Here is a 25,144-nt window from a genome sequence, read left to right on the forward strand (position 1 = left end):
TTGCCTGTTCTGAACATTTCAGATAAATGGAATCACAATAAGTGGCCTTTTGTGACTGGCGTCTTTCACTCAGCCTCATGATTTCAAAGTTCATCCATGCTGTGGCATGTATCAGTACTTCATTCCTCTTTCTGGTCTAATAATATTCCATCATATGGATCCGCTGCATTTTGTTAATTCTGTCCTCAGTTGGTGGATATTTGGCTTGTTTCACCTTTTGGCTGTTGTGAATAACGCTGCTATGAACATTCATGTACCAGTCTTTACAAGTCTTTGTGTGGACATATGTTTTCAATTTTCTTGGATGAATACCTAGGAGTGGAACTGCTGGGTCATATGATAACTCGACGTTTAACCTTTTGAGGAACTGTCAGACTTATTTTCCAAAGAGGCTGCACCATTTTACATTTCCACCAGGCGGCGTATGAGGGTTCCGAATTCTCTGCAGCCTCCCCAGACTTGTTCTAGTCTGTCTTTTCGATTATAGCCATCCTAGAGGATGTGGAGTGATGAAGCCAGGTTTTGAATTTGAAATTTGGGTTCCCACGAGTTCCACAATGGAAACTGGTGGTGTGGGAGGAGCCATCCTCTGCCCTCCTCTGCTCTCTCCCATTCCCGGCTCTGACGTGGGAGAGGCCTCTCTGCAAGTGTGTGCATACCCTGGTCTGTACACGCAAGCCCTGTCCACACTCTCCGTAAACAGCCTTTGGCCACCTCTCGGGCCCAGAGTGCACACGCTAACTGCATGGTCTGCCCTTGAGAGGCTGGGTCCAGAAGAGGCTGTGCAGGCCCTGGCGGCAGCTATGGCCATTTGCACAGGGAATTCTGGGTCCTACGTTCCTGGAAGATGATCTGGAAGAGGAATGTAGGATCTTTGGGTACAGATGGGCACAAAGCCTTGGCCCTGTGGACTTCTTGCTGCGTGAGAAGGGCACAGCTAGGAAGGGCTGGAGTGAGGCCCGGCATCCACTTTTTAAGAATTGTGGCAAAATATACATAACATAAAGTTTACCATTTTAGGGGCCGGACCCCTGCCCGAGTGGTTAAGTTCACACGTTCCACTTTGGTAGCCCAGGGTTCACCGGTTCGGATCCTGGGTGCGGACCTATGTGCTGCTCATCAGGCTACGCTGAGGCGGCATCCCACATAGAAGAACTAGAATGACCTACAACTAGGATATACAACTATGTCCTGGGGCTTTGGGGAGGAAAAAAAAGAGGAAGATTGGCAACAGATGTCAGCTCAGGGCGAATGTTTTTTTTTTTTTTTAAAGATTTTATTTTTTCCTTTTTCTCCCCAAAGCCCCCCAGTACATAGTTGTATATTCTTCATTGTGGGTCCTTCTAGTTGTGGTATGTGGGACGCTGCCTCAGCGTGGTTTGATGAGCAGTGCCATGTCCGCGCCCAGGATTCGAACCAACGAAACACTGGACTGCCTGCAGCGGAGCACGCGAACTTAACCGCTCGGCCATGGGGCCAGCCCCAGGGCCAATCTTCCTCACACACACACGAAAAGACCATTTTAACCATTTTTAAGTGTAACATTAAGTACATTCACATTTTGTGCAACTATCACTACTATCCAACTCCAGAATTTCTGCATCACCCCAAGCTGACCCTGTGTACCCGTGAACAGTAACTCCCACTCCCCCGCCCCGCATCCCCATTCCATTCTCTGTCTCTACGAAGTGGCTACTGAAGGTACCTCATTTGAGTAGAATCATGTATTTGCCCTTTTGTGTCTGACTCACTTCCTGGCATCCATTTTGCCCAAGTCTAAGGGTGGAGGAACTCTGAGCCACGTCATTGACTGGTTGCATGTCATACATGAAACGTATCCCAAACAGTGAAAGAGCACGTGAAGACGCCTGCCGCAGACAGGGGCCTCTGATCGCACATCCTTGCTTTTCCTGCCTGGGCGTTTACATGCCCTCACTCACAGCCGCAACAGCGCCTCCCTTCCTGGCTCACACCGCCCCGTCCCTCGGAGCCCTTCAGGGACTCCCAGGCTTGGCCCCTTGGCACAGCTCAAGGGCTACTACTGATCAGCCACAGCCCATTTTCTCAGTTGTATTTCTAACTTCCTCTGCTCACCAGGCTGGGGCTGCGCCCTTTCTCGCTTCTGTCTTCCTGTCTGTTCCTGTGCCTGGAACACCACCCACCCCCACCCTCCAGGCCTGAAGGAAGGACACAACGTGGAGTACCACATTCCCTGATCACACCTGGTCTCTAACCAAGCAGAGGTGGCTACTCTGCCCTCTGTGCTCCCAGAACACGTGGCCCCTTCCCTCTGAGTGCTCCCCCCAGCTTCCCCTCTACTGGGCCATATTTGTACGTCTGTGTCTCGTATCCCAGCGTCCAGCCTGGTACTTGGTGCACAGCAACACACAGCGAATGCTGATTGAGAGAATCACTTAGCGTCACCTCCTTCCCCCACAGCTGTGGGGACACCTGCGTCCCTCCCTGACCTCCGAAGACTGGACCCGTCATAATAACCAGTCACAGCGACTGGCAAAGGCCACGAGGCAGACTGCGGGTGAGGCAGGAGAAACAGCCATGACTGCTGCCGTCATACATCGGCACCGTCTCTACGGAGCACACTTTGGCAGTATTTATAAAACCTAAAAATGCACATATCCTCCGCCTTAGAAATTTATCTACAGACATACTGTTCATAGGTACAAAAGTTGTTTCACACTATTTGTAACAGCAAAAGATTAGCAAATGTCAATTGTCACTTCCCAGGAGCCTGGACATGTAAGCTAGGCAGCTGCACAACGCCACGCTACACGCCTGGGAGAAAGACCCTCGCTGCTGCTTGGCTCCTGTTGAACGTGCATCATGCCACCGCTCTCAGCTGTTGAAAGTAATAATGCTTTAAAATTTGGCAATTTGGTAGGCTAGAATGGCATAATCTTGTTTTAACTGCTATTTCCTTCACTGCTACTGGGGTTGACTTTTTTTCATCTTAATTGGTTTTAGTTCTATAAAAACGTTTGTAAACGAAACAAGTTTACATTCGTCAGCTCTTCTGATTCTGATTCTCACTATGGTGCTGTGAATACAGACAGGCAGAAAGCAGCGCATTTCACACTTGTGGGAAACGGGCTCCCACATCCAACAGGAGCTGCCAAATATTTATCGTGCCATGCATGCTACCAGTTACTTTTTAACATACTACTTCTACTTTTCCCAACAACCCTGCGAGGTATTACTAGTCTCATTTTGCAATAAAGAAACTGGGGCTAGGAGAGGCTGGTTAACTTGCCCAAGGCTGCTCAGCTGGTGACAGAGACCTGTGGTCCTCGAGGCCTAAATCAGAAGCCTTGCTACGTAGCTCCTCCTCTTCCTAGAGGCCTGGGCAGAGACGCTGGTGTCAGCAGGAGGCACGGAGGTCCACCCAGTCCCACACGTGCAGAGAGGCGTCACTCGCTGCAGACAACAAAGTCCTTGGCTTTTGGGGGTGCCAGGTATGGGTGGTGACCAGTGGGGCAGTGTCTATCCCATTGCCATCTAGGAAGACGTGACCTCTGTGAGTGAAGAGAGGTTCTGCTTGGCCCCCCATTCCATCCCAAGACGTGACATCATAGACCTGGACGGTCCCATCAAAACCTGAGGAAGAACAAGAAAAGAGAAGTGACACTGCATCTCTAAAATACTTTCTATAATTTGCTCTATGGTACCAAAACAGGCTATAGGATGAGGAATCAAACAGTAACAAGATACTTAAAGCCCAACCGAAGAGCACGTAACATCTGCCCTGAGTGTGGGCAGGTGACGGCTCCAGGAGGCACGAGCGACGAACATCCACTGGACATCTGTCATGTGCCAGGCCCAAGGCTGACCCTGGACGTGCGTTCTCTCTTTTAATCCTCACATCTGTACGAAATAGGTACTATTGTTTTCTGCACAAAACTGAGGCTTAAGAGACTACTTCAAACCTTTTCCACTTGCCCAAATTCTAACCCCTCCACCTCTGGGTCCCTCTCAGTGGATGGCCTTGTCTCCTAGTGGATGGAGAAACAGAAGCCTGTAGAGAGGGACACCCCAGTCCCCCCGTGACCTAGCTCTACCACACTCGCTCCATCCTGTGTCTTCCTGTTACCAAACAGCCGATCCTCCACCCGTCTGTGCTTCTCTTCTGCTCCTTCTGGATTCTGCTGTTATCAATGACCCTTTCTTGCTCTCTCAACTACCCTTCCCACTGGCTTTTGGATACCCTCATTAAATACCCTCATTCAACTAGATACTGCCAGGCCAGACCCGGGAGCCTGCTGACCTAGCCAGCTTGCTATAATTTGAAAACCAAGCAGACTGAGATGCGCCCTTGACATCTATCTGTATGTCTTTCCGGTACAGCCCCACAGCTGTCCTAGGCCTCTCCACCAACCTCAGCACTGAATTCCTGCTGGGATAGGAAAGGCCTGCTACCAGTGTGTGGAAGTTTAGTAGCCAGAATGGGGACGGGCCTGCTGCTGAAAAACCTGGAGAACTAATCCGGAGCTTCTCTGTGCACAACTTTAACTTGTGGGGCCAGATTTATTATGGAGCTACAGGCTTCTTCCTGAGCACCTGGTATTCCCTAGAAGAGAGAGGTCAAATAATGGACAAAAGTCCTGCTCAGCAGTACCTGAAACGGCCAGGCAGTTGTCCAGGCCTGGGGCCCACGTCACTCGCAGCAGCTCTGGGGCGGGGCTGGGTGTGGACACCGCACACTGGACTGAGCTTACAGGATGGGAGAGATCCCGGCAGTCAAGAAGACAGAGCTGCCCATCTGAGCCAAGGCTGGCAATGTGGGGCCCAGGGCCCTGGCCCCTACCCCCAACTTCTGCACACCACCTCCCCCCACCGGACCCAGGGCAGGGGCTGAGATTCTCTGACGGGGCCCACTTCTGGCGAGTGTCCAGGAGCCCCAACCGGCCCGAGGTACAGCAGAAGGCAAAGGTGTGTGCATCGAGGACCTGCAGGCTGCTCAGCTCGTCACTGTCACTGACACCTGGAAGACAGAGGCCGAAAGAGAAAAGCTGCTGGCGTCAGAGGGACTGGCCGGTCACAAGTCCCTTCCTCTGGGAACCTTCCCAGCAGTCCAGGCAGAATGAACCCCATCTCCCCTCGCCCGCTCATCTCACCATATTCTACTCAGCTGGTGGGTGCTGGGCCCCAGGACTGCCTCTCGAAACCCCAGAGCAGGAGCCCCTCAGGCCAGGGCTCGCCTCTCGTGCATCTTGTTAACCCAGCATCTGGCTCACAGGGTTGAATTCAATTTCAAACATGGCCGAGCAGGGCTGGGAGGCAGACGCTGGCTGGAGGAGCCAGCAAGGCGTGAGCTGTTGCAGTACCTGAGGTGTACATGGTCTTCTGGGACTCCAGATCCACGATCTTCAGACTGCTGAGCCTCACCCCGTGGAGGATGCCAGGTGCCACTGACGAGAAGATGGCTACCCTAGGCCAGAGATGCCCTTCTTTCTCGTGGACAGCAATGGTGCTGACAGCCTGGATAACATCTGGGGGAAAGCGGAAGAGACTAAAATCCAGGAATGTTAAGGAAGGTTTGAAACATTACACAGTGAAGGCCAGCCAGCCTTCCCCAGAACATTTAGAAGGACAAGGGAGAAGGGAGCTGACAGCTGGCAGGAGCGGACGTGGAGACTAAACACTCTGCATTATGTTTCCATTTCTGAAACTGTTGGAAGTGCTTTAAATTCTTTGTAATTTGTCTTATAAACTATTTTGCAAATGAGAGATAATGAATCAGAGCAGCCACCTCAAAACCCCAAAAGCAGTTCTGGCTTTTTATAGTTTTGTGGTGAACAAGTAAAGGAAGAGAACAGGAAAGAACACGCTGACGATGTCATTTACACCTTAAGTGAAAATAACAGGTACAGAGTTCAAGAACTACTATTATTCCTTCAAAAACACGTTCCACGACCTCAGGCAATTTGCTGAAGCCTAGCAGGTGAAGGTTACAGCGTAGGTGTGTGGTCTTCAAAGGCAGCCTGGGCAAGCAAGCCCACGTCTTTTTCACACTGAACATAAGAAGCACATACTGGTCCCCAAGCTGGGTTGGCCTGCAGTCTGACCTGTTTGTCTCAACCTGCATGGTGAGCAGGCAGGCTCTTGTCCCCGGAGCAGTCTACATTTGTGGCTACTCTTAATACAAGCCATTTATACACAGTTCAGAACAAGCAGTCTGCTGGACAAACTACTTAAAGAGAGACGCAATTTTCCATTTTATATCTTCTCGCTCCAAGAGGGGGCTCATTATTTGGTTTCCACATTCTCTGAAAAATACGTATTTTTTATAATTCTAAAGGATAGGTAAAAGTCAGAGTGAGGAAGGAATGGATGAGAGAAGCAAGCCTAACACAGCTCCATCAAGTGAGCACGCGGCAACATGTCCCTCGAGAGAGCTCACATACAAGGAGTGCACAGAAGGATGCGTCTGGGCTGCGCTGGAAGGTGGAGGACCCTTGAGTCCTGCTCCCAAAGCCTAGACTCTGCGAACTGACTCCAGACCTGCTGAGCTTCACTGCTCCTCCCGCAGGGGCCGCACAGGTTCGGAGAAGACACGACAGCTGAGCCTCAGGATGAGAGCTGGTCCCTGCGGAGTGCCCATGAGACTGTGCTTCAAACCCGCCCCAAGCACAGTTTGTCTGGCTCTCCCAGGCCACACTGAGTGTCTCCCTCTCCCCTGTCCACAGACCCTGAGGGGCCTGGTTGGACTCCCCAGGAGCTGCCGCCCTGAGCAGGGGAGGGTTCTCAGACATGATCTGTCCCCATACGGGGGGAAGGAGGCCGCCAAGGGAAAGCCTGCAAAGACCTATGTCAAAGACACCATGGAAAGACAGGCTCCAGGGCCCGACTGGAGAGCTGTTCTGTAATTACGACAGGGAAGGAAGTGCCCTCCTCTAGGGAATCCACGCCATGTTTCCAAAGCAGCCCCAAGCTGAGAGGAGAGACTGCTATGAAACCAAAGCAAAAGACACAGCGAGGCACCTCCAAGAACCCCAAGGGCAATAAAGGAAGGAAGGCTGTGTCTGAAGATTAAACCAACATAGAAAGGGTCAGAGGAGAGGTGGGCACACTCTGGAAGGAGCCAGAATGGCTCCCAGACCGGTACACTGAGCAAACACGTGAACACGTCTAAAGGGAAGCCGTGTCCATGAGACAGGCTGTTCAACCACAGAGGCAGAGAAAGTGGAGCCTGTCCAGGGTGGAAGGAGCCACACCAGACTAAATATTTAACTTCAAAGTGGAAGCAGCTAGTGACACTCAGCTGAGACCTTCAGATATGTATTCCTCCAACTCAGACACTTCCATGCCCCAGGGGCTGAGAAGGGGCTTGGCGCGGCCGAGGGGCGTGGGCAGCTCTTGGCTGGGCAGTGCGCCCTCACAGGTTCATACCCTGTGCCTAGGAGCGTGAAACACAACTTAGAAAGCTCTGAGCTAATTCCCCTTGTTTGGGTTAAGTTTATCACAAGCCTTTGATTAGGTTAGGTCTTCTATAGGCAAAGAATAAGGACCTGGACTACTCCCCTTTTATGGGTACTTACTTTGTCATTATAAACTAATAAATGAACTCTGGCCTAGACAGCAGTCCTGTGAGTCTGGTGAGGGTGTCAGCCCCCATAAACAGATTCGATTTGTTGTGGATGCACTGACAAAGTCAGGTTTCTGAGACATCAAAGCCGTGGGTCAAAACCTGGAGCTTGGAAAATTCACCAAGACAATGCTGTGCTTTTAGGCTTCTGGCAAAACAGCTGGCCAGTCTTCCCCAGGCTCTGGAATATTCTGCACTAATATCTAGGCGAAGAAAACTTTTTATCTGATTTCCGACTCCCAAGAGTGTCAGAGTAAGCCCCTTGGGCCATTTGCTCCCTTAGGCCTGAGGCTCCAGGGTCTTTACCGGCACCCCAGGCCCTGTCAGGACAAAAGGCAGCTCCAAGGCGCCTCCAAGCTGTTAGAAAGACTCCCCTGCTCTCGTCTTTAACCCACTGCTGCCCCACACAGCCTACTTTTAGGTAAAGATAAAAACAATTACAAGTTACTGGCATAGGGACAGACATATTGATCAATGGAAGAGAACTGAGAGTCCAGAAATAAATCCTTCTATTTATGGGCAATTGATTTTCAACAAAGGCACCAAGGCAAATGGATGGAGAAAGGTTAGGCTTTTTGACAAAGGTGCTGGGACAACTGGATATTCACATGCAAAAAGAGGAACTTAGACCCTTACCTCATACCGTACACAAAAGTCAACACTAAAGAGATCAGAGACTTAAATGTTGGAGCTAAACAATAAAACTTTGGGGGAAAAAAAATAGGGGAAAATCTATGGGTTAGGTGAAGATTTCTTAGATATAACACCAAAAATACACTCCATAAAATAAAACACTGATAAATTGGACCTCATCAAAATTTAAAACTTTTATGCTTCAAGGGACACTATTAAGAAAATGAAAAGACAAGTAACAGACTGGGAGGAAATATTAGCAAAACACACTATCTGAAAAATAACTTGTACCCAGAATGTGCAAAGAACTCTTACAACTCAATCAAGACAAAAAAAGCCAATCAAAAAGTGGGAAAAACAGGGGCTGGCCCTGTTGCCGAGTGGTTAAGTTCACGCGCTCCACTTCGGCGGCCCAGGGTTTTGCTGGTTTGGATCCTGGGTGCGGACCTAGCGCCGCTCATCAGCCCATGCTGAGGCGGCGTCCCACACACCACAACTAGAAGGACCCACAACTAAAATATACAACTATGTACTGGAGGGCTTTGGGAGAAGAAGGAAAAATAAAAAATAAAAACAAAATCTTAAAAAAATAAATGGGCAAAATATGTGATAAAATATAAGCAACAAGAAAGCAAGGAACAAATGTTTTTGCTTGCTGCTGTAACCCCAGAACCCTGCCCAATGTTTGACACATTGGAAGCACACAATGAATGTTTGTTCACTGAATGATGAGATGTTAGCTACTGCTACAAATAACAGTAATAATGATAATTATTATTATTATAAACGTGACCTTTCGTGGATAGATTTACCCCCAGGAACCAGCTCTAAGCAAACTGGTGGCATAGCCCACACTGCTGGTCGGCAAACACCCCGCCAACTTTTTTCAGAGCCCCTACATCCATGCTGAGATGAATTATCATTATCTGACCACAGCTACCGCCAGGCATGGCTATGAGCAGACTCTGAAGTCAAACCAGACCTAAGTCTTGCTTCTGCTACTATCTTTGTGACTCTGAACAAGTTAGCCTCTCTGGCACAGAGTTTGTTGTCAGACTCACGAGAATTTAAAGAGATCACGAGTGGAAAGTGCTTAGTACACGGCCTGGAATACAACACACACTCACTAAGATCACTGTCGCATCTTACAGATTGTTGACTAACCTGAACAGATACCTACCAAAATGTACAGTGAAAGCACAATCTCAAAGGGTCTGTGACAGCATGTTGTCTCAGCCTGCTGGGGTCAAGAACGACAGCAAAACTCCCTCATCAAGATTTGAACAGGCATTTCACCAAAGAAGACACATGAATGGCTAATAAGCACACGAAAAAATGCTCAACGTTATAGTCACTGAGGAAATGCAAATGAAAACCACAATGACAGACAATTTCACACCGTTAGGATGGAGCTAATAAAAGAGATAGACAATAACAAGTGTTGGTGAGGACACGGAGAAACGGGAACCCTCACAGACTGCTGGTGGGAATGGTAATGATGACGCCATTGTGGAAAACAGTCTGGAAGTTTCTTCAGCGTCTATCCAAGAGAAATGGAAACGTACGTCCACACAGAGACTTGCACATGAACGTTCTTAGTGGCATCATTCATAACAGCCAAAAATCAGATCCCTCAACTCGTGAAAGGATAGACAAACGTGGAACATCCACACAGTGGAGCACTGTTCATCATAAAAAGGAGCAAACTACCGATACACACTATGTCATGGTGGACCTCAAAAGCAGCATGCTAAGTGAAAGAAGCCTGATACAGGAGGCCACATATCGTGTGATTTCATTGATATGAAACGTCCAGAAAAGGCCATCTATTAGAGAGAGAAAGTAGATCAGTGGCTGCCTGGGCAGGGTGTGGGCGTGCGGATTAACAGTAAATGGCATGATGGATCTTACCGGGGTTTTGAAAAATGTTCTAAAACTGACTCAGAGTGCTGGTTGCACAACTTGTTAAACTTAGTAAAAATCACAGAATTGTACACTTAAAATGGGGAGAAACAACAAGGAAAGCCCACAGGGCCAGTGCCCTCACAAGCAGAGGAGCAGGCCCAGCCCCTCTGCAGCAGTGAAGCCTGGGAGAAGCTGAAGCCGCGGCAGGTTCTGGGAAGCACCCAGCGAGGCCGTGTGGGCCTGGGCAGAGGACCACACAGGCGAGGGGGGGGCTCCCAGAGTCGGGGCCTGTGGCTCAGAGGCAACATCCACACTGCCAACAACGCTCTCATGGAGGGACGTGGAGAAGGGGCTGGGTCAGGACTGCATGCTCTGGTGCCTGCCTGTGGGGGAAACCGCAAACCCACTGCTGGAGGGCCAGCTACTTCCCACTAGGGAACTCCCCTCCGCTCCCAGAGGGAACAGGACTAACACTTTCTGCCCCGTTGCGGTCCCCTGTTGGGGAGCAGAGCGACTTCTCTGAGGTGGAGACTGGTGAGCGCAGCCTCTTGCTCATTCACTATTTTCCTTCCGTGAGACCAGTGTGCGTGCAAAGAGCGGGGACCTCCTCGCTGCCTCCTTTCCCTCCAGGAGGTGAGCTCACCCAAACAGCCCTAGCTCTGCCGTTGCCTCTGCCCCTGCCTGGGGGAGAGGCCCTGGTTCACGAGGTGCTCTGCCTATGACTGGGTTGGTAAACTCAACTCCTGGAGCAAGTTCCAGGAAGCTCCATTTGGGGCCTGTGTGCCATGCTGTGGTTGCTAACTCATCTTTGCCTGCATTAAAGGATACTGCATTTTAATTCCCACTTGGCTCTGAGTCACTATCTTTTTCTTTTCTTTTTTTTTGGTGAAGATTGGCTCTGAGCTAACATCTGTTGCCAATCTTCCTCTTTGTGCTTGAGGAAGATTGCACCTGAGCTAACATTTGTGTCAATCTTCCTCTATTTTGTATGTGGGACGCCACCACAGTGTGACTTGACAAGCAGTGTGTAGGTCTACACCCGGGATCTGAACCTGTGAACCCTGGGCTGCCGAAGCAGAACACACCAACTTAACTACTACACCACCAGGCTGGCCCCAAGAGTCAACTTCTTAATTGGTTCAGATTAGGGGGTGGGGGTGTGTATCAGGCTTTCCTACAACCCAAACCCCCACCAAGTCAAATTCACTCACCACTGTCCTCTGCGACCTGCCACACCTGCAGGTAACAACCTGGAAGGCCACTGGTCACCAGCAACCTATTCAGGATGGATAGGAATCTCAGTCCAGACAGTGGGGAGCTCACCCACGTCCCCCAGCCTTTCCCCTCTTCAGCCCCTCAGCCCGGGATTCGTATACTCTCCGTATCAGGGAAGCTTACTGCAGGAAGGGGTCATCAGGACCCGTCATCTCATTTAACGGGAGAGGGGCAGGCTCCCTCCACTTTAGGGACAGGCCACAGCTCCTGGCGAGTCACAGGACTGAGCACAGGCTTCCACATGCTGTGACGTGTCCCAGAGAGGACACCAGCATGGAGCCTGAAGACACAACCCTGACCCAGAGACTCTCACCCTCTGCCAACTGAGCTATCAGCCCCAACCATCAGCTCTCTGAGAAACTAAGAGCGACGTTCTTCTCTATATCTATTCCCCGGAGCAACCCCAGCGATCTGTGGGTTACACTGGTCAAAAGGTCTGTGAGAGACCATGAAGGCACCCAGCCATGCTTTCTTTGTATTTCAGATCTCTGCGTGTGCATGCATGTGCTCACGTGTGCCCATGTGCTGAGGGGGTAGGGCTGGGGATGAAGAGGCAGGATACCCCTGGTGTTTCCAGACACTCCATCCTGAACAGAAGGTCTGGGTCACAGAGCTGACCGTACCTGGTGTCCGGCACATGCTTCAGATCAAAGACAGGCCTGTCTGAAAATCCTCCGTGGCGGACCTTAAAATCTCTTTCCGGGAACAAGCCCTAAAATACAAAGGGGCGGCCGATCAGATAGGGCCTGCTCTCCAAAGGGCTGTTTCAGACGTGCTCTAGGTAAGGAGCTAGAGCCCAGGCAGCAGGCAGCCATGCAGGATGCTCAGCTGCCAACAGATGCTGCTCCCTGCAGGGCCTCGGTGGCTGCTATTTATAAACACGGGTCTCAGCTGCCTACACAGACGGCTTCCTTTCTGCCCTGCACATTCAAAACCCTTCTAACCTCTCCCCAGCCCCTCTCACTACAGCACAAGTCTGATACTCCAGGCCTTCTTAGAGGACTCACAGAGGCCTAACAGCCTCATCAAAGAAAGCTGGAATGTTATCAGCCAACTGACACATTCCCCATCCTCCCACACCGCCCACTGGAAGTCAGATGGGTTCTTCCAGCAGCAGAAATATACAACCACCAATTACCCAGTGTTCACTGCAGCAGCCGCTGTGTTTAGTGCTTTATCTACTTCATCAAGTTGGATTCTTACAACCACCAGTGATGTAGGTACTATAATTATCCCTATTCTAAAATGACAAAACTAAGGCACAGGGAGCTTAAGCAACTTTTCGAAGGTCACACAGGGATTATGTTGTGAATCTGAACCCAGGTCTGTGTAACCAAAGTTCATGCTCTTAGCCACTAGAGCTATCTACTAACTGCACGTGAGGAACCGGAAGTAGGGGAAAAGGAGGTGGCCGTAAGGCAAGAGACGAAAAGCCAGGGGTGAGGTGGGAGGTAAACCAGGCCTCTCGTCAAGCTCAGTCTGGGCAAGCTCCCGGCTGAAGCTGGAGTGGTGGGGACGCGGGTGACCAAGAGCCCTAGGCAGGGAATTTGCCAGGCGGCCCTATCAGATGAGTCTGAACGATTCTATAGCAACATTAGGCAGCTACCAACTCTTCCCTTCTTTTTTGGGGGGAAAATATAAAGGTTTGTTCCTTACAAGACCTGGAAATTACACAACATACCTGGGGCCACACATCAAGGGCTCAGGTAGAAAGAGAGAGAGAGAGAACTCTTTTCTCGTTGACACATACTCTTCTCTTGGCTTCGGAAACACTAACCTTTTCTGAGACTCCTACTTCAAAGACGATTCCTTCTCAGCCTTCCCTGTGGGCTCACCTTCCTCTACTCACTCCTTAAATGTATCCCTGAGGTTCTGGCTCTAGTCATTTCTCCTCTTATTCCTTATACACTACACATTCATCCTAGGGGACCTTAACCACCCTCTATACCCTAATGGCTCCCTAAATCTATTTTTAACAAAACAAAATTGACCTCCTCCTCCAGGAGCCCTCTGTAAATCATGACATTCTGAAGCACCTATCTCTGTGCATATTTGCCTCCCTCTACTAGACTATAAGGGCAGGCCCAGGGCTTGTCACTCTTTCTAGCAGCCAGGACGATATCCAGTAGACAACAGGGGCTCCATAAAGGTTTCAAACATGAGTAAAAGTAGACACATATACGCAGCATTTGTATTTCAACTTACCTGGTTTTCTTTTACAGAAAGTCTGAAAGGTAATGTCAGATGAAGAATCTCATTTTTTTTCCGGCTTTCATAGCCAGCAACAAAGACTCCTGGAAAAAGAAGCAGAAGTAACTGTGACAAACTGCTAGAAAGACTCTGCATCACGGCTGGGTCTTGAAACTCTGCCAAATCCTCCAAAGCAACGATAAACTCTTTTGCCATTGGTATGCAGTCTTGTATTGGGGTGTGGAAGAAACCTAGATCTTTTTTTTGCTGAGGAAGATTGTCCCTGAGCTAACATCTGTGCCAACCTTCCTCTCTATTTTGTATGTGGGTCGCTGCCACAGCGTGGCTGCCGATAGTGGTGTAGGTCCCTCCCGGGGATGGAACCCAACCACTAGGCCACCAGGGCTGGCCCCAAATCTAGATCTTAAAGGAGAAACATAAGTGCTGCCTGGCCACGCAATTGCTACCAGGGACCAGGAGGCCCTCAGGCTCCCAGAAGAGTGGGTTGCGTCCCTTTGAGCTGAGCTCCCGAGTCCCAGCCCGAGGAGTGGGACTCTGCCTCCTTCAGGGCCAGGCAGGGCTTATCACCTTTGTCACCAATCCATTCAAGGACTCGAGTGGCTTCCGAGAGGTCGAACGCATGGAAATCCTGGTACCTACACGACAGGAACAACACAACGTCGGCCGGTGCACGACACTGCACTGTTGTTAAGGAACTGAGCTGGCAGCACGGTTGGGTGGCTGGGGGCCCGGGCTCTGCAGCCAGGCCGCGCTGGGATCAAGTCTTGTTACACATTTTACCCGCTGCGCGCCTGGGACCAGGCCAGTCCCAATTCCCCGGAGCCTCGCTCCGCATCTGTAAGGTGGAACTCCCAGGGTACCCGGACTCCCCGAGGGTGATGCGAGGAATCAACGAGCTAACCCGCGTTCACGGCTGAACTCACAGGCTGGCGCAAGATAACTGCCCCCTTATGTTATTATCCTGCCAAGCACTGCCCTTAGCAGAACCTCACCCGACCTGCGCCCAGAGGAAGGCGCCGTGTCCCAGACCAGGCAGCCGAGGCCCCGCCCCGCGGCCAGCGCCGCCCCATGCACGCCAGGATTCCCCACGCGCCCCACCCGCGCCCGCCCAGGCCCGGAGCCCACGTCCCAAGCCCACAGAATTTACAAGCGCAACGACTCCACCAGCCAGTCCTCCGCGGGCTCCATGGCAACTGTCGCGTCCGGTTCCTCACTTCCGCCGCCCCACTTCCGCCTCGGAACCTCCCTTGGCCCGCGCAGCCCTCTCGCGAGGAGTGTGCGCGGCCTGCCCTTGCCGGGGGGCGTGGCCTCTCGCCAGGGGCGGGGCGGAGAACTGTTGGGGCGCGGGCGCAGCCGCAGACGCGCCGTGCCTTCGCCCGGCTGGGTCAGGGCTTCTCTGGGTAAGAGCTCCAAGAAAAATGACGTAAAATCAGGGATTCCCAGGATGTCAGCTCCAGGTGAGCCTGAGGGACCAAATACCCGCCTGTTTTACGACCGGGTATTTGCAGATCAGAGGACCAAGGCCAACAGGACGCCCCGTTAAATTCGAATTTTGAGTATGTCCGTACAATATTTAGGACATCTTGTACGAAAAGATTATTGTTTATCTGAAATTCGAATTTAACGGGGTGTCCTGTATTTTTACTTGCTAACTCTGGCAACCTTACCCAAGGCAAGCGGAGAGAGGAAGCGGACAGCGGGGTCTGGATCCCAGCCCGGCGCTCTCCCTTGTGTGTGCCGGACACTCCCCTCAGAGCTTGGCGCGAGGAAGAAATAAGATGGGGTAAGCAAAGCCCCGCTGTGTAGTGCAGGCAGCTCCCTTTACAGGCGAGGAAACAGGAGAGACTTGCCTGTGCCAGTAGGTGGCAGAGGCGAGAGGAGAACCCAGCGCCTGGCACAGGCCCTGGCATCCAGCAGGCGTTGAGTACCTGCTTGCTGAATGAGCGAATGAGTAGGAGTCCTGAGTCAGTGCCTGGCTAGTACCGTGGAGTGTTCTGGGCTTTTTGGAGCCAGCCCCATCTCACTGAAGACCCGGTCCTCCAGCCCCCTTTCCCTCCCATTCCGTCAAACCTGGCTGGAAGGAGAGGACCAGACATTCTATGTAAAGAGGAGGGTTTTATTCATAACTTCAACAGGGAAGCAAGACATACAGTAGGAACATAATTTGTGTCTGCATTGGCAATATTCCTGGTGACTCAACTAGAAATCACAGTAATGGAGTAACAACCGAGATTTGAGCCCAGGATTTACATCCAGATGGGGCCACTGCCAGGGTCCCATTCAGCACCTTCCCTGGGTGGGCACAAGCTAAGCCATGTCGTCCTGTCTTCCTCGTTAATGGCATCACTTCTGCAGCAATTGTACCAGCAGCCTCCTGTGCTGAAGGGGAACACACAGAGGAATTAACCTGGGCAGAAGGGGCAAATGATAGGGGCATCCTGCCATTCCTAAGGGCTAGGCATCCACAGAGGTAGGAGGGGTAGGCTCTCAGCTGAGGCAGGTCCCCCAGCACCTTTCTCCCTGAAGAAGGGCCTGAGAGGGGTTGGGGCAATGGTTTTCTCAGAATAACAGCCCCAACCTCAGAGAATGGGCACGACAGTCAAAGGACATCATGGAAGTAAAGTCCAAGTACAGTGCCTGGTCCTGGGCAAGAGTCAGTGTTTTCACTCCCCCGCCCCCAGCTCTGCCCCAGCCCTCACTTCTGAAGCCCCATCCCCAAGGGCTAGGTACTGCTTTCTAGCTGTCTGCATGTTTCAGGCCTTTGACCAACAGCCCCAGAGGTGGCATTGTCTCCCTTCAGATTCAGCCAGCCCAAGCTCCTGCCCTTAGTGGCTGGGGGTTCTGTGCATCAGGAGAGTCAGTGAGATTGACTGGGGCTGGACCTTCTCTAGGGAATGCCCCTCCCTTCTTTCAAAACATACAGACTACATGCTAGGGATACAAAGGTGAGTCAGCAACAGGTGCTGCCAGGGGGCTCACGGACCGGTAATAGCACCCGTTTACTAAGTGCTTTGTATGTGCCAGGCATCATCCATTTGATGGATGAGAAGATGAGGCTTAGAGAGGTTAACTGACATTTCTAAGGTCACACAGCTACTAAGCAGCTGGGTTATGAGCCTAGGACACTGTTGCCAGAACCCACATTCTACCACATCACACTGCCATTTTGCACACAGCAACAGAGGACCAGGGAAGGTGGAGTGGGGACAGCACCAGGAGCAGGGAATGGAAGAGCTGCCCCTCTACCAGGCTGGAGACTAAGGCGGCTGGGCTCCAGCTTTAGGGCCTTGAACCCCATAGGTCAGTGGTTTACAACCAGGGGTGATGTTGGCTCCCTCCCCCGTCCCCTCACCAGAGGACCTCTGGCAACATCTAGAGGCATTTTTCGTTGTCAAAATTGTGCGGTGGAGAGGGAGGATGCTCTAGTGGATGGAGACCAGGGAAGCTGCTACACTGCCTGCAATACACAGGCTAGCCCCCACAACCAAGAATTATCCAGCCCAGAATGTCAAGAGTGCTGAGGTTGAGACCCTGCCATGGGTCACTGAGGCAGATGAGAGACTGGGAAGAGCACTGGTCATGGTAAACAAGATCCAAACTCTGTCTTGGCTGATAACTGACTCTTCTCTTCCCTCTCTGGGGCTCAGGGTCCCAACTCTGGCTACAAGGACATACAGGGCACTGCAAAGGTGGAAAACTGGGGTGCGGCAAATCTGTGTGGACTGGCGAGGGAAAGCCCTGCTGCAAGAGGCTGGGTAATCCTAGGCTCTGACTGTAAATTGGGCAATAGGTGAGGGGAACTTCTTCCCCTACTTCTTGCTCCATGGGGTTTGCTGGGAGGGTCAGCTTCCTTTCTTTGGAGTCCTCTCCCTTTGAGCTCTGATCACAGGGAGAGCCAGAAATCTCTGGCTTTCTGGGGCCCATCAGGCCCTGGTGGGGCAGTTACACCCTAAGCCCAGTGCTGGATCCAAGGGCAGCCCTGGCTGAGCCTGGCCTGGGCCCAAGGTGGGGGCCTGGCTCACCTGGGTGTGAGATGCTGGGCTGTCGAGGCTCAGGTCCAGAGCTTTCTTTAGCAGGAGGATCCTGAGCAGATCATGACTCAGCTGCAGCCTCTGGTCCCTCAGGGAGATGTGGGGAGCTGTCCCCAGTGGGGATGGGATGGCCAGACTCTTCTTGCCCATGAAGTGACCTAGAAATGAGATGCGGAGGCACAAAGAAGTCAGGGAGTGAGGATCCGATCCCAGTGGGGAAGTTCCTGACCTCTCCCATCTTTCAGTTCTCGTGGCAAGAAGATACACAACTTTCCTCCTCCTCCTTCTCACCAAGGAGCTGCAAAGACCCCCGGGGTTGACAGCCTGTACCTCAGCTTTTCCTGAACAGGTAGAGAGGGTGGAGATGGCATGGCTGGAAGGAGGGAGGCATGGCCCAGGGCCAGGGAGAAACTCTGCCAGTTGTGCTCCCTGCTTAGAAGAGGGACAGGAAAGGGCAGGGAAGGAAGTGGAGAAGGAATAGGTGCCTGGAAGGTGGAGGTGCAGAGAGAAGACACGCCAGAGGTTAGAAGATTCAGTAGAATCTTGCCTAAGTAGAATCAGCTGGAGGGCAGATCTAGGCTCCAGCCCCAGGTCTGCTTTAAACTGGCTGAATACTCTTAGCCAAGTCACTGACCGATCTGGCTCTCAGGTTCCCCATCTGTTAAATTAGATGAGTTCCAGGGTTCCAACCAGCCGGGACACTAGTGTCCATGGCTGAAGAACAGCCAGAGAAGGAACATGGGGTCAGAGGAGGGTGAGGGGCGCCTGCCGGGGTCCCGAAGACTTACCGGTGGCCCAGAGGTTGCCCCGCGGGTGCACTCGGATCTTGCCGGCCCGGCTGCGGGGCTCCGGGAGATCCCAGCCGAGCGGGGCGGTGCTGGCCGCGAGCAGAGCGAAGAGCAGGAGGCCGCCGAACAGCCGCGCGCCCCCCGCCCGCAGGGTCATGGCTCTACCCGGCTCGCCTCGCCACCGCCCCAATGTGCGGCGCCCGCCTTCCCTTCTTTTAAACCCGCGCCCAGGGGGCGGAGCCTGTCCGGGAGGCGGAGCCTGCCCAGGGCCTGCCCCCGCGCTCCACCTGCTCCGCCTTCCCAGTCCCAGTGCTGCCCGCGAGCCCTCGGGTGGTGGTCTCTGTCCGCGACCCGCACGCCCGCACTCCTGCCCCCACGTGGGCACCGCTCCCTTAGGGCCTCTGTCCCAAGCTCGCCACCTTCAGGCTAAGGACCTGGCCCGGGGCAAGTGGGGTCCCCCGGTCTCCCTCCACTCCCACCGGCGTTGGGCCGACAGCAGTTCTTCGCCTCGGAGCTTCTCTTTGTAAGGGCGAAAGTGGGGGCGAGGACGCCTGCTCCTGTGTAACACTGGCGTCACAGCGTCCAGCAAAGGGCCAGGCGCCAGAGGGGCTCTGTAGGATGCCCATCGGCCCCTCCCGCAGGGCTCTGACCGTGCTCAACCCTCTTTGCACTCTCACTGCCAGCACTCAGGCAGAACGATGGATGCTGGGATAAGGCCCCCCAGGAATGGGCACCCCGCTGGGAAGAGCCTGGCCTGTCAGCCGGGCAACAGGCAGATCTCTGGGTCAGGGGAGTGGAAAGAGCACAGGTGTCCAGATACAAGTGTGTGAACTCGTTGAACCTCTTTCTTCAACTGTAAAATGGGAATAACCACATTGCCCTATTTTTAATAATTTTACATGTTTTAGCACAATTATTTTGTGGCAGGAAGCCGCAGTCCTCTAGGACTGCCCTCTCACACTCAGCACTCTCCTCCTCCCAAGGTGCTGTCTAGACTTGTCTTGGAAAGAACTTCTGGGTCAGCAGCATCAGTGTAGGCAAAGACGGTGTGCTCCAGAATAATATGTTTATTTCTGCTTAATGTTTGGACTAAACACCAATGTTCAGAGCACTCTGCTAGGCACAGGAGGAGGGGAGACAAGAGGTAATTCCCCACTCCCAAGGGAGTTCATCTCATTGGAGAGACAGAACACAAAGGAGGGCGTGATGAAGGAGCGGGGTACAGACCAACCCCTGGACTCTGGACTCTTCCCTGAAACACTGCACAGTGTGGCTGTGACAGAACCTACTCCCCAGTCTGGCTCAATAACGGTACTTGTTATCATTCCTCTTGCATGTATCTAGCGCAGCAAGCCCTGCTAGCTCTATGGATCAGCATCCTAATAGCATTTATGAGAAGCTGATTGTCGCGCTCAGCTCCTGGGAGCATGACATGCAGGACAGGAGCGCTCCATTTCTGGCCCTGGCTTTTTCCCCGATCTCTTTGCTTCTCATCCCCCACCCTGGCATTTACACCTCTCTGCATTCTTGTCACTGCTTAGCCATGCTGTACAGATATAGCTCTTATCACCTTCCCATAATAATCATTCCCTTTGTGACCCCCTCCCTCTCCTCTGCATCAACCACATACCATCCTCTCTTCTCTGGTCCACGGATGGAGAAACTAGTGGGAAAACATAGGAGCTGGTATTAATTGCTGCCTGATTTAAATGCTTGAAGGAACTTTATTGGGTAGATTTATCTTTCCTCATTTCATAGTTGGAAACAGGCTCACAGGTTGAGTCACTGCCCAGACGTCACACTGGAATCAGACTTTGGGTCTGTCTGGACCACTCTATCGGACACCCAAAGTTGTACAGGGCAGATGCTGCTTTCCCTAAACACACCCACACCTGCTTTACCATTCCAAGTTTAAACATTGCATTGGTGTAGATTTCTCAGGAGGGAGGGGGAGCAGGCACTGCATTTACTTTCACCTCTCTTCTGCAGGTGACCCTGGAGCTTTGGGTTCTGCTCTGACAGGTTCTTTATATTTAAGCCAAGCCTCCTCTGACACAGCCTGGGTTCACTGCTCCAACCACAGACCCTGGACAGACCCCAGATGTCCCTGAAATCACTGTATGTCAGCCTAGCAGAGGAAAAAGGGGCTTCTGAGGACTCTGGAGAAAGCAGCAGGGCAGCGGCTTCACGGCCAGCTATAACACACTGTCCCAGGAGGGAGGAGGATTAGGCACAGCAGAGAGGGTGGCTTGCCCAAGATAGCACTTCCAAGCGGGATCTCCCAGGGAGTGCTAGGCTGAGTTTAGAACAAGGACCTGAACTGCCAACTGCCTGTTCCCCAAGTCCACTGTGATGGCAAGGGAAGTCCAAAGGCCTCCATCCCAATGGGAAGACTGACAGTGAATCATGGAGGTGCATGGGGAAGCTCTTCAGAGCGTACCCTTGACCCTTCCCATGTTTCTACAACATTCAAGGTCATCCACAGAAAATGTAGAGAAGATTCATAGGACAATCCAAAAGATAATTAAGGGGTGAAAGATAGATGGGAAATCCTGTTATAACCAACACCAATGAAACATTTAAACTGCACCATGGTTTTTAATCAAAGGTTGCTTGAAATAAAGGACACATATATTACTAGTTGCTATATTTTCATTAAGTTGCAATCAATTATAAGTAACACCTTTTCACAACTGAGTCTTTTTTGTTGTTGTTTTCCAAAAGCACTTACATACATGCTCCTTTGATCACCAACACTATTTTGCTGTAGTAAAGACTAGTATTATGCCCACCTTATAGATAAGTCAACTTAAGTACAAACCAAGTTAGTTGCAGAGAAACTAAACAAATGGAGAAACCAGTGTGTGGACTCCAAACACATGAAAGGCACAGAGGACAAGAGAGAAAGTGAAAAGCAGAAATTTAAATTAGACGTAAAGAATCCGGTGAAAAGGAATGATGACAAACGTAGAGCTGCTCAGACTAGGATGGCGTACAGTCACTCTCCCGGCAGACCTCCACGCACAAGCTCTCCATCTGTGTGGGCTGGGGAGATGAGATCTTGAGATAACTCAGGTCCTGCTCTTTAGTTTCAGAATGGGGAAGGGGCTGCAGAAACAGGATAACAGCAGAATCTTTAAGAAAGAAAGAAGGGAGACTCAGGGATATCTGACACAATTTCCCAAAGTCAGAAGGAACACAGAGGGATTAGCTGGAAAATCAGAACATTAACTATTAATAAGGAAATATTTCAGAACTGAAATTGCCAAAATACGAAATTTCTTTTTTAAAGGCAATATTCAAAAAGAGAGAAAATACCTACATCTAGTAAGGAAAGTGATGATGACCCCAACAGTGGCTAAGAAAGCTAAGCAGCTGCTGCTCAGCTAACGGCACAGATGCTCAGGGAAGTTATGAAAACCTAAGGAGAGAAGCCCCAGGCCCGGCATTCATAATTATTTGCGTGTAATAGCCATGGATTTCAGGGTGTATTTCAGTAACTGAAATAAATACTCTGTAAACTCCAAATAGGTTTAAATGCTTGGAAATCTGCCTGAGAATCTCACTATTTCTGGGAGATTTACTAATCTGAGCAAATCCACGGAAGAACAAACTAAAGCCTCTGAAGAATTCCCAAGGGGCTTGCAATTGTGGGGTTTATCCCAAATCAAAGAGTCTTCTTAGACTTTATAAAGGTAGAAAGACACCAGCACTGTGACATGCTAAAAGCAATAGACTGACTTCTGGCTCTGCCATCCGTGGACCAGAAGATCCTAGGCAAACCTCTTAGCTTCTGGTTTCTCTCTTTTGTAAACTGGAGTTTATTTTGAGGACTAAATGAGAGAAAATAAAAATTTGTTATAAATTCAAAAGCACTTAGCAGAGCACATGGCACATTCTAAGCACTGAATATTATTAGCTGGATCCTGGGAAAAGCAAAGCCTGCTGGGAATCTGAAGCCCATCACAGGGGTTCCCTGGATGCAGCAAAGGCCATGGTGCAGGCGTAACAGTCAAGAAAACGTCTTGGCAAAATGCCTATTACATCATGAGTTCTTTGATAAACTAAAATACCTCAACTTCTGACCAATTCCAAGAAATGAATTCTACATAGCATTCTTTCTTTTTTTCGCTTAGTCAGGCTAACAGCTTTTATCAAAGTTTCATGCTAGCTGATTTACTTACTTGCCTGACCTAAGTCCTGAGTACAAATTCTTTTAACTAGACTCCTTGAATTAGAGCTGGAATTCAGCTTACCAATCTAAATAAACTGGCCTATTAAAGTAAGGGTTCTAGAGATATGATTCTTAACTGAGAGTGGATGGCATTCCAGAAACTCCTAAGATTGGGAGAACACGGATCTATAGCTTGAAAGTCATATTCAATATAATAACCTATCTGTATATTAGAGAGGAGTAACTATTGTTTTTATAATACATACTTAAGAAAAAGCAAGATCAAATATTCTTGGCTGGTGAGGATAAGAGGTTAGATACCCAGACCTGAGGGGGGAGTTATCAGAATGGAGAAGTTGTTTGAGATTTTTATTTCTTACAAGAAGCTATGAGTTTTAAAAGATTAAGGAACACTGTTCTCCACGAAAGCTGGTTGAAGGTTCCTGGCTGATTAGATGGGTAGCTGGTCTTTTGTGAGGTCTCTTTGCAGAAGTTGCCAAACTACCTAAACTAAAGGAACATTCTCTGAAAGAGCTCCATGAAAATCATCAGGCTAATCAATATAGGGGTGACTGTATAACATCACACAGTGCCCTTGCAGTGAGGTCCCAGAAGAGAAATGGTCTTCGGGTATCATTACAAGTTTTTTTTAAAATTGCATTTTATTGCCCATTACACAAAGCATAGAAATAATTATCCCCTCTTTACATCAGCACCTAAGGAACTGAAAACTAACACTATGGATCTCCTCCAGCAGACAACAGAATCTTTCAGTGTGTCTTGTGGATACTAACCTCACTTATGATTTCATCCTTTTCTCCTCCTATACTTATTTCAACCCCAAATTCTTCAATTATTTTATATCTTATCACATAGTACTAGATGTAGCTTTATGAGCCACTCCAAATCCTTTTGGGAACAAAGTAGGGTATAAATAAATCTAAAATGTGCCAGGGACCAGGGGATATACAATAATGAGTCAGAGGCTGGCCTTGTCTTAATGCCTTCAAGGAGCTGGATGGGGAGTGGGCCACACATAAGACAAACCACTCTGAGGACAACACTAAAGAGGAGCATGAACAAAGTACCGGGCAGCACCGGGCAGCACCGAGCATGAAGCACGACACACTCAAGGGCTTAGTCAAGAATAAAAAACACTTTCCTTTGAGCTCCCTGTGCATCTCTCTATCATTGCACTTATGATCCTATGTGGAAAATTTTGTTTACACGTTGCCCCTGTTAAGGCTCTGAGTTCCTGGTAGAAGAGGTCCCTTGCCTTACTCTTTGTATTCCCAGGGCCTAGCCCATAATCTAGTACAGAGGAGATAATCAATAAATGTCAGCTGAATGAGGAAGCTTTTAGTAGGTAGAGAAGGGAGTAGGTACCCCAGGCAGAGCGACCAGCACAAGCAAAGATGGGATGTCTGTCCAGTGAGACCAATATCAAGAGTACAAGAATGTGGCATCTGCTGAGAGCTGAGGTTAGAAAAAATCCTGAGGGCCTTCCACATAACACTTGGAAGGCGATGTCCTCACTATTTTTTTTGATAACCCCTGCATATTCTAGTCTCTAACACTTCTTGGTTACACAGCTTTCTACATCCAGACTCACCATAGTTGTGTGTGAAGGGTCATATTTGCTGTTTTATGTCTAAAAACCTATCTGGCATAACTTACAATTCCAGTAAGGTAGAATGGTGACAAAGACATACCTGGCCAGAAAACAGCTTGAAGAGGCAGTCCTGACTGAAGGAGCATCTTGAGAAAGGTGGACAATCCACTTAGCCAGCTAGATGCTGGATCATTTCTGAAGCTCAGTAGAGTGATAAACGTCCTAGGAAGGATGCCCGCAGATGCTGAGACAGCTTCCACACCATGCTCTGCAGGGTTGTCTGGACTTGGTAACACACCGATGCAAATGACCAAGAAATGCACTCAAGGACAACAGAGCCTTTATTCTAAGCGTAGGCTCTCTGAGAAGGCTATGACTCCCTAAGATAAGTGCCAAACATCAATACTTCTCCCATCAAGAAAGAGAACACAGGAAGAATTCAAGGACACACACAAAAAAGAGGAAAACAGGATTAACATAAAAAATTCTAGAAAGGGGGGCCGGCCCCGTGGCCGAGTAGTTAAGTTCACGCACTGTGCTGTGGCAGCCCAGAGTTTTGCCAGTTCGGATCCTGGGCGTGGACATGGCACCACTCATTAAGCCGTGCTTGAAGCGGCATCCCACATGCCACAACTAGAAGGACCCACAACTAAGAATATACAACTATGTACTGGGGGGCTTTGGGGAGAAAAAGGAAAAAAAATAAAATCTTAAAAAAAAAAAATTCTAGAAAGGGAACATGCTGTCTAAATGTAACCATGGGAAATAAAGTTTTCAGATTCAAGTTTGGCAAGACCAAGATAATGTACTTACAAAGTAACCGGAAAGTACAAATCACTTTAATGATTCATATGCTCTGCCCCAGAATAATAGCTCAACAATGATGCTCCCCTAAGTTACTGCCTCTGGTTCCAA

General features: G+C 50.2%; 2 protein-coding genes across 5 annotated transcripts; both read right to left on the reverse strand.

Annotated features, from left to right (window-relative positions):
* Window positions 1–1,479: 1,479 nt before the first annotated feature.
* On the reverse strand, window positions 1,480–14,838 carry WDR73 (WD repeat domain 73). 2 transcript variants are annotated; one of them, XR_006887685.1, is made up of 9 exons: window positions 14,772–14,838; window positions 14,192–14,259; window positions 13,619–13,707; window positions 12,037–12,125; window positions 11,350–11,414; window positions 5,340–5,504; window positions 4,631–4,996; window positions 3,269–3,612; window positions 1,480–2,857 (listed from the first exon to the last, which is right to left on the reverse strand). XR_006887685.1 is itself a non-coding variant. In XM_046655149.1 (8 exons), the coding sequence occupies exons 1-8, from the start codon at window positions 14,810–14,812 to the stop codon at window positions 3,377–3,379; spliced, it is 1,119 nt and encodes a 372-aa protein (XP_046511105.1). In that variant the 5' UTR covers window positions 14,813–14,838; the 3' UTR covers window positions 1,480–3,376. The 2 variants fall into 2 exon arrangements, 1 of the variants encoding a protein (XP_046511105.1); XM_046655149.1 differs by having other exon boundaries at window positions 1,480–3,612.
* A 900-nt stretch (window positions 14,839–15,738) lies between these two features.
* NMB (neuromedin B) lies at window positions 15,739–24,754 on the reverse strand. Of its 3 annotated transcripts, XM_046655445.1 has the most exons (4): window positions 24,330–24,754; window positions 18,444–21,551; window positions 17,647–17,813; window positions 15,739–15,998 (listed from the first exon to the last, which is right to left on the reverse strand). In XM_046655445.1, exons 2-4 carry the CDS (start codon window positions 18,598–18,600, stop codon window positions 15,831–15,833), a joined length of 492 nt encoding a protein of 163 aa, XP_046511401.1. In that variant the 5' UTR covers window positions 18,601–21,551; window positions 24,330–24,754; the 3' UTR covers window positions 15,739–15,830. The 3 variants fall into 3 exon arrangements, with proteins under 3 accessions (XP_046511401.1, XP_046511400.1, XP_046511402.1); XM_046655444.1 differs by having other exon boundaries at window positions 18,444–24,754; XM_046655446.1 differs by having other exon boundaries at window positions 15,830–16,003; window positions 18,444–24,753.
* Between the last annotated feature and the right edge of the window lie 390 nt (window positions 24,755–25,144).

The sequence above is a fragment of the Equus quagga genome, chromosome 2 (genome assembly GCF_021613505.1).
Source record: "Equus quagga isolate Etosha38 chromosome 2, UCLA_HA_Equagga_1.0, whole genome shotgun sequence".
NCBI lineage: Eukaryota > Metazoa > Chordata > Mammalia > Perissodactyla > Equidae > Equus > Equus quagga.